At 40.5% G+C, this 14,173-nt stretch overlaps 1 protein-coding gene across 1 annotated transcript in view; it reads right to left on the reverse strand.

The window, feature by feature from the left end:
- The window catches only part of DDX6 (DEAD (Asp-Glu-Ala-Asp) box helicase 6), a 54,932-nt gene extending 43,283 nt beyond the window's left edge, over positions 1 to 11,649 (reverse strand). Inside the window, exons 1-4 of the mRNA XM_006890838.1 lie at positions 11,556 to 11,649; positions 8,396 to 8,867; positions 4,605 to 4,668; positions 3,428 to 3,532 (exon numbers count right to left, since the gene is read on the reverse strand). Coding sequence (XP_006890900.1) covers positions 3,428 to 3,532; positions 4,605 to 4,668; positions 8,396 to 8,595 — 369 coding nt within the window. The 5' untranslated portion in view covers positions 8,596 to 8,867; positions 11,556 to 11,649. The remainder of the gene's footprint in view (positions 1 to 3,427; positions 3,533 to 4,604; positions 4,669 to 8,395; positions 8,868 to 11,555) is intronic.
- Positions 11,650 to 14,173: the final 2,524 nt, after the last annotated feature.

A 14,173-nucleotide genomic window follows, 5' to 3' on the forward strand; every position in this document is an offset into this window, starting at 1 on the left:
CACACAATGAAATACTATGCTGCATTGAAAAACAAGGAACTCATGCAATATTATTTAAAATGAGTGACACTGGATGACATTATGCTGAGTGAAGTATCTCAGTCACAAAAAGACAAATACTGCATGGTGCCACTGTTGTAAAACAGGACTGACATCAGGGTTGGGGGAAGACTGACAAAGGTGTGTTCAATAATGTATACTGCATTGAAACAGATGAGGGAGAAAACTGTTTAAAAGGGATATGAGATTAGGTATTTTTGTCATGACAGGAGTCCAGAGCGAAGGCTGCATAGTGGAGTGGACCTGGGGGGAAGGACTGTAAAACAATGAAAGAATTTTTCTTTTACTTTGCCAAGAAGATATGTACTAGTGGGGAAGGTTGGGAGGGGAGAAAAGTGCAACAATGAATAAATGGAAATCCAAAGTCTCTATAAATTTTCATTGAAATAAATAATAAATTAAAAAATGTTTTTGGCAAAAACTACAATAAATACAATTTTTTAACAATTAAAAAAATAAAAAGAAAGAAATCTGAAGGAAAACTACCTGGCCAACTTAGTTGAAGAGATCCATATATGTTCTCATTCCAAAGAAAGGTGACCCAACAGAGTGCAGAAATTATCAAACAATATCACATGCAAGCAAGATTCTACTGCAAATTATCCAAAAATGACTGAAATAGCACATCAACAGAAAACCACCAGATGGGCAGTGCAGGCTAGGTTTAGAAGAGTCCATGGTACCAGGGATATTATAGCTTATGTTAGATGGATCGTGGCTGAAAGCAGGGAGTACAAGAGGAATGTCTATCTGCATTTCATTGACTATACAAAGGCATTTGACTGTGGATCACAACAAACTATGGCTGACTCTGAGAAGAATGGGAATCTGAGAATGTGACTGTGTTTCTGCGAAACCTACACTCAGACCAGAAGGCAATCATCAGAACAGAGCACAGAAACACTGCATGGCTCAAAATAAGGAAGGGTGTACACCAGGGATATCTCTGTATCTTTTCAATCTATACACGGAACAGATCATCCGGGAGGCTGGGCTCTATGAGGAATGTGGCATAAGGACTGGAGAAAGATTCATCAACCTGCGTTATGCAGATAATACAACCCTGCTTTATTGAAACTGACCTGAAGTGCTTGCTGGAGAAGGTCAAGGACTACAGCCTTCACTATGGAAGTTCAAAGCCAAGAAAACAAAGATGAAAAAAAAAAGAAAGAAAACAAAGATCCTCACCACTGGGCCTATTGGTAGCATCATGATAGACAGTGGAGAGACCAAGACTGTTAACAGCTCAGTTTGCTTGGCTACACAATCAACACCCTTGGTACTAGCAGCCAGAAAATAAAAAGACAAATTGCATTGGGTAAGTCTGTTGTCAGGGATCTCTCCAGAGTACTGAAGAGCAACAATGTCGGTCTGGAGACTAAGGTACACCTGATCCAGGTGATGGTCTTCACAATTACACGCTATGCATCAGAAAGCTGGAAAAATGCCTAGGGATGACAGGAGAATTGCTACCTTTTGAGCTGTGGTGCTGGAGAAGAGTATCTTAATATACAATGGACTGCTAAGAGAACAAACAGGTGAGAGAGTGAAACCAGGTTCCTCCTCAGAGGCAAGGATTCTGAAGCTCCATATGACATACTTTGGGCATATTGCAAGGAGGGGCTAGTCCTTGGAGAGGGACATCATGCTCGGGAGGGTGGGGGGAGGGCGCAGGAGAGGAAGACCCTGGATGAAAAGGAATGACTCAGTGACTGGAGTAATGGGGGTAGGTGTGTCAGAGACAGTAGGTTGGCTCAAGATAGAGAGGATTTCAGAGTTGTTGTACAGAGGGTCGCTGTGAGTCACAGGCGACTTGACGGCAGCACAAAATGACGACATACTTGTAATCATTATAGTAAAGATTATACTAAGCAAGAATCACCAATGGATGACAGCCTTATTCACAAAGCCAAAACAAAAAAATCCCCAATCAACATCAAGGGATAAATGAGCATACAAAATGTGGTATACACACACAATGAAGTATTCATCCAGAAATAAAAAGGAATGAAATACTGAGTTTATTACATTGTGAATTAACCTTCAAAATATTATGCCGAATAAGTCAGACACAAAGCTCATATAATAAGTAAGCCCATTTTAGGAAATCATCAGACAATTGATAGAAAGCAGATTGGTGGTCTTAAGAGCTAGGGGAAGAATACTTAAAATGCCAATGAAATCTTCACTTTAAAGTTTTATGTAATGTGTATGCCTGTCCTCACTTTAACGGATACCAAAACTATGTAGAGACCCTGGGAAAACCACAACATGATATCTACATTATTCCATTTGAGAACACCCTCTTGAACCTAATCACATGGGAAAAATCAGGCAAATTCAAAAAAAGAAAATATTCTATTAAAAAGAAAAGGAAAGAGGTGACCGAAAACTTTAACTGAATAAAGTTAACAGACTCTAGATTCTAGAAAAGAATCAAAAGTGGGGAAATATCATTGCAAATTCTCATCAGCTCCAGACCTCCCCAAGTCTTTAAAGTTGGAAGACCTTCTTAAACCACTGTCCTGCCAATTCTGTAAAACCCTTGCGAAGTCTTCCTAAAACCTAACAACAATTTAGCTGAATACACTATAAGGAGTTCTGGTGTCAAGCTGCCAAATGAAAGGTGAAGAGACTCTATTAGCCATGCCTCACCATTGAGAAAGGTGGGTAGTCTCCTCCTATTAAGGTCTACAGTCTTAGAAACCAATGATGAGTCACTATGAGTTGGACCCAACCACAGTGAGTATGTTCTTATATAGGATCAAAGGAACATCAACTTTAACGATTTAGAGAAACCTTAGTAAGTAGTGAATTCATGTCAAAGGGTATGTATGGTAACACAACTTGAAGAACATAATTAGCCCATATACCAGTGACTGAATTGGTACTGTGCTGTATATACACTCTTAAAAAAAAAAAAAAGAGGTAAAGAAATCTAATAACTAAATGAATCACCCAATTCTGGTTTAGCATCTGGATGTGAGAAAGGAAATAAAAGGCTGAGAAGGATATTCTGAGGTCAAGAGAAATATAATTAATGAGAAATATTTTATCAATGTTGAATTGATTCAAGATGTTAACTTTATTATGTGTTTACAAAACAAAACAAAAAACAACCTACTACAAAACCCCCCAAACATTCCTATTCTTAGAAAATATACAAGGTAATACATTGAAATAAAAGGATTAATTCACCTTTTAAATTTTCAGAATCTATTAAGTACATTTGTATGTGCGTATGTTCAAGTAGAAAGAGATGGAAAAAACCAAAATTTGTTGGTTCATCATGGCACTTTGTTAAAAAAGAAATGTATGAAATACTTAATATACAACATCACATATGGAATGAAATGAGAAAACATACCTGAATAGGAGATGGCTTTTCCCAGCCCATTTCAAAAATTCCCATTAGTAACTCCCGTTTCAAACAGTAATCTTCAAACTCATTTCCTTTTGTGGAGGTCACATCCTAGCCAAACAAAAATTAAATAATAAAAACAGGATAAAGTACAACTATTTAAGAAATTGAGAAGTCAATTCTTTACCTTCTCCATTTTAAAAATAAGGAGAATACTTCTCTACTTAGATCTACATTTCATCTATTCCTGGAGAAAAACCTTTCCTGTCAACATAAACAAGGCATCTAAAAACTATTTTTGCAGGAGAGTCAATCTTGGTTACATTCTTCTAAGAAATGGTAGGAAAATGTTATTTCTAGAAATGTGAAGTCACAGGTGTAAAGTAAAATCCTGGTCCCATTACTCATTAGTAACAAATATGCCTATGTCAGGGCTTTTCACGTTAAGCACTCTATATTGACATTTTGGCCTAGAAAATTAATTTTTAAGCACCATCCCAGATGTGATAACCTAAACAATACCCAGAACTTTGGTGGCTTAGTAGTAAAAAGATGCACTGTCAATCCAAAGGCATGTGGTTAGAATTCACCAGCTGCTCCTCATGAAAGATGGGCCATCTCCTTCCTTGCAATTAATTGGCCTCTGAAAATGTGCTGGAGGGCCTGCTATAAATCAGTTCTGACTCAATGGTCTGTAACACACTAACAAGACTAGATACTGTTAAATATACCTGGGTGGCAAAATCAGCCCTAGTTGAGAACATGGGCAAAGTGAATGAAAATCTTTGAACATCAGTTTTCTCATTCACAAAATGGGAGAAAACCTAGCCTGATGTGGTAAAGGACTGTTGGGAACAAGGTAGAAATCTGGAAAAAAATTTTTAAATCTTAATTACAAGTACTCTACCAATTAGATGGTAAAATGTACATATGTATAAACACATGTTATACATACACATTATATATCAAGCGACTCGACGGCACATAACAACAACATACATGTACTAAAATTACATAAATATTTCAAAGAATGGTGGAATTTTTTTTGCCTTTCCTAATATATAGACTATGCGCACCAATAATTTCTAAGTTATTAAAGAACAAATGTGTTTATTATTACTATAAATAACTGCTTCTAGCGTTTCTACAGCATTTTTGCAACTGAATTTTACAAGCAACTTACGGAAGTTTTGATTCTCAGATCCTTTGGAGGGAGTTTTAAAGTCTTTTTCCAGTCATCACCAGGTCTACAGAGAATGTAATAGATTGACATTTCAGAATTCAGTCTCAATATTCAAATAATACAATGATTCATCTTAACTAAAATTAAACTCTAAACAACCAACATAAATATGCTACCATTTACTTAAGAATACTGGTAAAAAATTAAAACTTTAGCTACCATCTTAACAGCAGATCTGAACCGTGTACCATCCTGACATTCTCCACACTCTCAAGTCCACTGTCAGAGTCACTGTGTCACTCCATCCTGATAAGGGTCTTCCTCTTTCTCTGAATGTCTACCTTTCCTAGAATAATGTCTTTCTAATGACTGGTCCTTCTGGACAACACTCCCAAAGTAGGTGAGATAAAATGTCACCATTCTTGCCTCTAAGAGCACCTGGTTTTAATTCCTCTGAGATGAAGCTGTTCTTTTTACAGCTAATGGAATAGTCAGCACTGTTCTCCAAAACCACAACTTAAAGGCATCAATTCTTCTTCTGGTGCCTTTAATCAATGTCCAACTTCCTGATGCACAGGAAACAAGTGAAAAAACCATTTTGGATCAGGTGTACCCTAACACTTTAAACTGACCATCCTTGCTCTTCAGCACTCTAAAGAGATCCCTGACAGATTTCCCCAATGCAACACCTCTTTTGATTGCTTGTCTGTTGTTACCCTGGATGCTGACTGTGGATCTAAGTAAAGTGAAACAATCGACAACTTTAATCTTTTCTCCATCTATGTCTACTGGTGCAGTGGTGATGGTTTTTATTTTCTTGATATTGAGCTCTGAGGGATTAGTGGGTAAGGAGTTGCACTGAAAAACAATAGGCAGGAAATTCGAATCTACTGGCTATTCCAAGAAAGAGGTGCAATCTCCTCCCAGGTAACTTACAGCCTCTGAAACCCCACAGTATCAGTAAGGTCAGCTAAGGAGTTGAAAGCACAAAACAACAGTCTGGTAGCACAGTAAATAGTTTAAAAACAAGCCATTATCACCATTACACAAGGCATAAAACCAAACCTGAATCCAACCCAACCTGCTGCTAGTGTCACTCTTCACACCAAGTAGAATAGAATGGACTATCCTATTAGGCTTCTAAGCTATAATCTTTGTGGAAACAGCCTGCTGTATCATTATCCCCCAGAGCTTCCAAGTAGATTCAAGCCACCATTCTTTTGGTTGGCAGCTGACATTTTCATCATGGTGCTGAGACTCCTTAAATACCTTCTGATTTGGTACAGACCTTTGTAGGTATCTGTGTTTGTAACTTCTGGTGACAAGTTAAAACTAAGAGTTGTGAAATTTCAAACCTACACTCAAGTATTGACGTTCCTAGTTCTGAGTCTCTGCATCATTCCCTTCCCCCAGCTTGCATTTTCATGTAACTAAAATTAAGAATTATAAAAATTTACATAAAGTGTCAAGCAAAATACTCAGTATTTGATGCTCAGAAAACAAACAAACAAACCACAAACTGCTGTTGTGGCAACTGCAATCCCAGAGGTATGTGGTTCAAATCCACCAGATGCTCTGCTAGAGGAGGAGGGACAATCTCCTCCTGTACCAATCACATCCGGTTTGACGATGTGTACACACACACCCCCACCCACACCCCCACCAAAGAAACCCTGCTGTTAAGGAATTGTTTTGATCTTGACTGAGAATGCTTGAAACCATGAAAAAGAAATATAAATAAATTTATTTCCTCTTTTCTCAGGTAAAAACGTCAAATAATTAACACCAAGAGCATCTAACAGTTTTGGGAAAGTTTGCAGAAAATAGTGCTTTCAACTTTGTCGTCTTTAAAACAAGTAACATTTTTGCTAGTTTCATTACAGCTGTTTTTATATAATGAAGACCCTTAAAATAGGTCTTATTTTAGAAAGATGAACATTGTTCTAACCTACAAAATCTAACTAAACCAAGTCCCAAAATCTTCCTTTCACTGACTAAAATTTTAAAGGAAGAAAAAGTCAGTTCATCAGAACAGACTTGTCACATCAAATTGAACAAAGTGAATAAAAATGGAAATCTCTATACAAGGGATTTTTGAGATATACGCAAACAGAGAAGCAAAAAAGCCCCACAAAGTTGAGAAAACAAAAAAAGGTTAAGTATTAGAAAGTTCTGAGACAGCTTATCGAGATCTAGAATCTTTGTGGAAGAGGTGACAGTTTAACTGACTTAAAGCTACAGAAAAGAAACCTTTAATCTTTTATTCTATCCTCAACAAAGGGATAGTGATTTTAACAATGAGTTAAAAGTACACCAAAGCATATTAAAGGGTCACTATGAGTAGTAGCTGACCTGATAGCCCATAACAACAATATTCAAAAAGAATTCTGGTTGATAAACTGTAACACATTCAACTGCCGAACCAAAGGCAGTTGTCTCTTTGGTGATCTGAATACAAGAGTTCCTCCAAAGATGGGCAATTTCCTCTCATTAAACTTAGAACCTGAAGGATTAACTATGAATCCATTCCAACTGGATGGCAATGAGTGAACAAGTCTATGCATATTTTATTAAAAGAACAACTACAACTTAAAAAAATTTTCATTTTTACATTTATTAAAGGGAGCTCTAGTGGCATACTCCACAAGGAGCTGTGCTGCTAACCCAAGGCAGTGCCTCTCTGGTGGTCCCAATTCATCAGCAGCACCTCAGGAGAAAGGGACAGTCTCCTAATGCCTGAGAACTCAATGAAAGGTCAGTTATGAGTCAGCTTCAATTTGACAATATGGAGTTTGTGTTTTTATACTTTAATAAAAACATCTACCTTAAGTGAAACAGAATATGCACTATTGGAGTTTTCTTAGGGATGAAATCAAACTTATAATTCGTACACATCACTAGAGAACTACAAAGAGAATTATATGGTATCCTGATAGCTTATGAGGGCTAATTTCTTTAGGAAGTGCTTCTTAAGCATGGTAGGGATCTAGGTTGTAATTAAATGCAGTTAAGTTCCATGAACTGAAGTGTCATCACTTTATGATGATTACTCAAGGTTAAACCAATGAATATGGCTAGATTTTTAACAAAAGCCAAACTTCAAATGGTGTTAAAAGACTCTAAGATGTTAATTTTCTGTAATGTTTAGAGTGACAGTTACCATTCAAATCCTTTAACTTGTACACAATGTAGCAAACAGCTTACAAACTTTCCACCTAGAGAGAAAAATATCCTGAAAATGAGATGTCCCTCTTCTCTTATGTAAAACAAAGGAAAAGTTTTTCTAAAAAGTGTAAAAGCGAAGTTGTATGAACTACAAATAAAAAAGCTATAGATAAATTTTTTATGAGGCTGGACAAGTATAACTCAATAAAAACTTAAATCGGCTGTGACTATGCTTGATAAACTATAGTACTAACAATAATTATACTGGAAAAAAATTAATCTTATTATTTTACTTGCACCCAACAAACACAACCAATAACTTCTATATTGAGATAGGGATGAAAGCTAAATATATACAATGAGTGCTTGCGACTCATTTAAACCGATAATCTATAAAAAAGTGATATATATCCGTGTCTGTGTTTATTATATAATAAACCTTAATTAACCATGCCAGAGATCTTTTCTGTGATACTGCAAGTAACTAATGAGTATAAAACATACTCTCCATTTATAATCAAAACTGTTAATTGAGATATACACAAATCAATCTACAAGAAACAAAATTATCAAAACATGTATCTCTGTAGTCCCTCAAGGTATTTAATACTCATTCTAACACTTACTTAATAGTGGTGGTCATACTCTGTGCTTGCTGTTGAGTGCCATTATTGATTGCATTGGCGTTTTTCAGCTGGTTCATCTGTTGCTGTGTCTGTGTTCCCCCTCCTCCAGGGCCACCACTTGGTTTCACAGGGCCCCTCAGCTGACCATTTTGACTGGACAGACCCATTATAACAGGGTTCTCTGTTCTGGCCGTGCTCATGCTGTGTTAATTGTAAAGATGTCTCTTTCAAACTTCAAAAGTTTTGAAAGTCAGTAGAGAAACTGTAATAACAGTTTATTAGGCTCTCCAAAATGAAGAGATAAATATAAGTCTTGCTCAATATATGAGTCCTTTATTGCAATGCTGGCAAGCACCTGTAAGTCTCTGAACGGTAAGCAGCAGTCACGAGCAATTGCTCTCATGCACCAAATCAACTTGTTTTAGAAAGCCCTCTATCAAGGTTGAGTTATCTCTGAATTGTTTACTTCAATCTGAAAACAAACAAACAAATAAATTAAATAAGCAAACACAGGAAAGTTAGAAAAACTTCTGTTGTCCTTTAAAAGAACGCTTCTAAATGAAAACATTATGCATACACGAAAAAATGATGTATGCGTGCATATGCAGACTAAATTACTATCTAGGCTAGAAAAGATACAATTAGATGTCACAAACCCAAACTTACTGATCAATCTCAAAAATCTTAACCAAAAATTGTCATTTCAAAGCAGAGAGATTGGTTAGGAAGATATAACTTAGTATTGTCAAATTACAATCTTCTCTCATGAATATTTTACGTTTTAGTCACCTCTCCACATCAGTGATTCACTCACTGTATTTAGTGACTGCATTACAACTCAACAAAGAATCAAAATACTTAATGCAAATCCACAAATGAACAGAGTAAAATAATTCTTAAAAATCTGACATCAATGGATCTTTACAGATTTAATTTTTTTACCTGAAATTTACACTTTGAAAAAACTTTGTATTTTCTTACCAATTTCAACTATAATGCTGAACTTTATGAAGAAAAAGAAATGATCCTTTCCCCCTTAAATAGTGACCAAAGCAATTAGAGGTAACACACATTTTACATGGCAAAATCTTTTGCTTGAAAAACAGCCCCCCAAAATCTCTACCTACTTTCAATAAAATGTGAATACTAATGAACTATTAACTACATCTTACTGTAATTTTTTTAAAAAGTGCTCCCTAATTTAAAACAGCATTATTGCTCAAAAACATATAAATATACAAACAAAACTTCCTGTGTAAAATGAATTAGCTAAAAGAAACTCTTCAAAGAAACTCAGTACTACATCCAATTACATTTAATTAGTATTTTTTTAAAAAACCGATGAACTATCACCTTTTGAATACAGTTCCTCAAACAGAAGCCAGAAACAAAAAGCTACTTAAATTAAAAAGACCACATTTCTTAGCAAAAAATAGACCAGCTTATTAATCAGGTTATTTCTGTCGTTTGTCACAGCTTCTCAGTGTCAAAATTATAAACGTTCGATTATTATGTCTTCCATTTAAAATTCAAACTCAAGGTGCTTATAAGCAAATCTTAATTATTACATACACTGAACTGTATATTTCTATTTCCCAGAATCTGACTGACCATTTAAACATACTATAGTTAAGTCTAATTTCAAAGTAGTAAGTTTTCTCCATTGACAGGTTTAGATCATCAGTGATACTGATCAGTATTACTGAGTTCACACAGGGAACCTTATTTGTCTGCAAGGCACTAAAACGAAGATGAGGGTAACCGCTAAAGATTAATCTTATCCATCATCCACAATAGGACCTCATTCCTCTGTATGTTAAAAATGTGACTGTGGTAACTGCTAACCTTTTAATCAAATGGAAATCTGCACAGCAGTTTTGTCCTAAAGAAGGGAATTTCCTTTGACCCCTTCCCAATCCGGATTTGCCATTTACACTTCTTTTAAAATAACAAGGAAATGTAAACTAGTAGGGAGGAGCCTCTGGTGGCATTAATTACAGCACTTTGAAAGTTAGTAACCTGACAGTTTCATACCCAAAATTCTGTTATATCCAAACAAGAGCTTCTGTCTGCAAATGCAGCATTTTCTGTCAGATCTGCAAGCTGAAAGTAACAAGCAGTCCCCGGGCAAACCCAGAAAAGCAACTCTTCTGAAGCCTCAAATATTAAAAATTTGTGGCACGATCTTGAGATATCCATAAAACATTACTAACACTATCAACCTTATTAACATGTTAAAAAGGATTTGGCCTATCTAGAAGTGTTCCGTCATTTTTTTAAATACAGGTAAAGCCATATACTACATACTATGTAATAAACATTTGACTAATGGGATGCTGAATACGAACTACACTAATTGTTCCAAATGAACACACAAACTCGATTTAAAGACAGATTTAGGAACGGCAACGGTAATACGGAGGCTGCCCGTAGCGGTTTTCACTCTGAAGGGAGGAGGAAGGAGACGGTGGAAGAGGAAAGGAAATGAGAGGTTAAGGACGACCCGGAACCCCGTCTGGTGAGGCAAACATTTCTACCTTCTCCGCACCTTCTTACACACTTCAAGTCAGTTTATCCTGGCCATAAAAAACCAGAAGGATTGCGGCCCTGCAATCGTTATCTGCGCAACATGATCCAAGAGCCAGCTCCGTGGGGAGGACACAATAGGGACTCCTACCAGAAGGTCTCCAAGAGGGACGCCCTAACTCAGAAAGCCCGTCGTCCCTGCCCCGCGTCGGGGGCTGCACACACGCACTCTTGTTATCGATCGAAAAGTCCTGTCCCAGCCCAGCAGCTGCGGTCCTCCCCACAGCAGGGCCCGAGAGTCCTGCACATCCATGCCGCCCCCTATAGGGCCGCCTCACGCCCTGGGACCCACAGCACCCTGCCCGGTCCTCGCCGCTCACAGTCACTATCTTCCATAACGCTCCTCCGCGCCCTCCGCCCGCTCGGTTCCCGGGCCCCGCCGCGCACGACAGTCCCACACTTGGCTCCGGCCCGGCGTCCCCCGCCCCACACAGCTGCCGCCGACCGGCCGCCTTCCTCCCCGGGGCCTGGGCCGGGCCGTAGGCCTCCGGCGCCGAGCACCCCCCCACACGCCGGGCCCCAGAGGCCTCCCGCGGCCCCTCCGGCCCCTCGGCCCTCCCCCTGAGCAGCTCACCCCACTCCCTGCGGCTCAGCCCCGAGTCCTACCACCCAGGCCACTCCCGCTCAGCACCCTCGGTCCTTTATTGTTGACTCGAAGCTCCCAAAATGGCGGCGGCTCCTTCCTCCTTGGAAACCTCCGCCCGCCCCCGCCCGGCCCCCTTCGCTTCTGCCTCCTCCCGTCCCCGCCCAGCTCCCGAGGACGTTCCGCGGGGCTACCCGCGCCGCCCGGCTATCCGGGCTCCTCCGGCCCTACCTCCGCCGCTGCCCGCTCTCATGGCGCCGCCGAAGTCGCCGCCCGGGCTGAGCTCACTCGGCTCCTCTGCCCCCGCCCTCGCTCGCTCGCCCGCCCGCGGCCGCCTGCCCTCTTTCCCAGCCTCTCCGCATGGCGGCGGCCGCGGCTCCTCCTCCATTCAAGATGGCGAGAGCGCGGGCCGAGGCCGCTGCACCCGCCGCGGCGTCACGGCTTCCCGTGCTTTGCGGCGAGAGAAAAGCGTCCCGGGGAGTCTCCCTGAGGAGAAAATGGAGGCGCCTTTTCTGTCGCTGCCGGGAGATGCGCGGTGCCTAGACCGAGAGAAAAAGGGAAAGGGAAATACGGTTTCCTTTCCGAGGAGTGAGGAGAGGTTCTTTCTCCACAACCGAGGAGAAATGCTTGGGGAAGGGGAGACAGGAAGAACACATCCTGCCTTTGCCCCTCAAAAGTGAAAAGCGGAGGTTGTGACCAGAGGAGAATCTGCTGCTTCTGGCCAGGGAGGCGTTCTGCGAGTGACCTCTTAGGGCAGCGGCTCGGGGGTGGAAGAGCTGACCTGGCTTCTCCCGTGGGCCGGGGGCTGTTGCTGGATCCAGGGATCCGCGTCCGAGCCCCTCCAGGGCGCGCCTCCATCCAGGAACCCCCGGAGCAAGTGTCGGGGTGGGGACCGGAAGGGACCGAGGGGGCAGACAGCCGCGCCCGAAGGTGCCGAGCGGAGAGGAGCCCGGAGAGCACGCCGCTGTCGGGGACGGCTGCGTTCCAGAGACAGTGCGGGCGGGGTCCTCGGGCTGCTGCCCTGCGTCAGTCGGTCTTAAAGAAGGGACAGACCTCCCCTGGAGACAGGTGGAAGTTCCTCAGGAGGCTGTGTAGGAAGTTCTCTAAGGAAAAGAGGAAGCAGAAGGCGGATATTTCCCACCCTATCTTAAAAAACGTATTTGTTCTCACCCTTAACTCTTCACATACATGATCTTAATGTTTCTATTTATACCCTTAACGGATAAAAGGATCTTGTCCCAGGTAAACCACAATGTTGAATGAGGCTAGAACGTCAGGGGAAAGTATCAACCTGGGTATCACGCAAGTGAATCTGAATTCACAAAGAGACATTAGTCAGACAACATAGGACGCTGAGCCGGGCCGCAACAAGCTAAAGAACCAAAAACACAAGACAGCAGCTATCGGCCCAGAATGGTCAGAACTCAGACGACCAGATTCCTTATGTTTTGCCCCGCTCCCGAGTCGGAACCAATCAGAGGAAGCCAAATATGCTCCCCAAGCCAATCACAGAAGACGCTCGTTGTTAACCTGCCTTCAGCTTCCCCATACCAATAACCTATCAGAGCGTACATGAAACGTAACCTTGTTTTTATTTTAAAGCTTTCGCATTCCCCTGTCTGGCTTTGATCTCCGCCAAACCAAGCTATGTAGTTAATGACCTTGCTGTAGTAAGCTCTGGATAAATTGCCGGTTTGTTTTAATTTAGTGGTATTTCTTTGTTTTCACACAGCCAATGAAAAGGTGCAAAATGTTCTTGTAAGAGTTCGCTTAATTTTTTTTCTGTTCTAGATATATTGCATGCCATTTTACACATACATTTTTTTAAAAAAAAGTATTCATGGTAGGGAATAATCCTTGTACCTTGTGCTTAACCTAGAGATAATTGCTAAGTGATTTCTTTAGGAAATTGATGAGGTAGTCAGGACTTGTTTGCCATCTTTCCTAGTAGTAAGAATGTTAAGGGGAGAAGGACACTTCCTATTAAGATTTCCCTAAGCCACTGGAGAAATGGGATCAGGCAAAGGAACCATGAAACCGCTAACTTCCAAAGGAACATGGTTGAAGTCATGACAACAAAACCTAAACAAACTAAAATATAAAGCAGCTGCCCTTTTACATCTAGGAATCCTTCTGAAACCTTTAAAATTCTGCATAATGTTTGTGTAAAATAGTTCAAAACCACTCTAGTTTGTTCTCAAGTTAGTATCCTTACTCATGAGAACCCCATGCATAATGGAAGAAAATGTGCCATCTCCACGGCAGGCTGTGGACTGGACCATTATGCGTCATAGAATTTTAATTAGTTGATTTTAGCAAGTCGATAGCAATACCTTTCTACCTAGTCTTTCTTCAGTCTTGAAGTGCTAATGTAACCTATGCATCATCTTGATGTTGTGTGCTATTGAGTCAGAACAGACTCTAGCAGACCCTCCAGGGTTTTTTCAGAGACAGTAAATGGCCTCAGAGATTGGCCACACTTTTCCTGCAGAGAAGCTAGTGGCTTTGCACTGTGTGACTGGGATTGCAGCACAGCTTCTTGCCACTAGCCACAGAGCTACTTGTTTCTGTTGTTGTTATTAAGTGCCACTGAGTCTAGAATGACCCAT

The sequence above is a fragment of the Elephantulus edwardii genome, unplaced genomic scaffold (genome assembly GCF_000299155.1).
Source record: "Elephantulus edwardii isolate Elephantulus edwardi_28Jun2011 unplaced genomic scaffold, EleEdw1.0 scaffold00093, whole genome shotgun sequence".
In the NCBI taxonomy this organism is placed as follows: domain Eukaryota; kingdom Metazoa; phylum Chordata; class Mammalia; order Macroscelidea; family Macroscelididae; genus Elephantulus; species Elephantulus edwardii.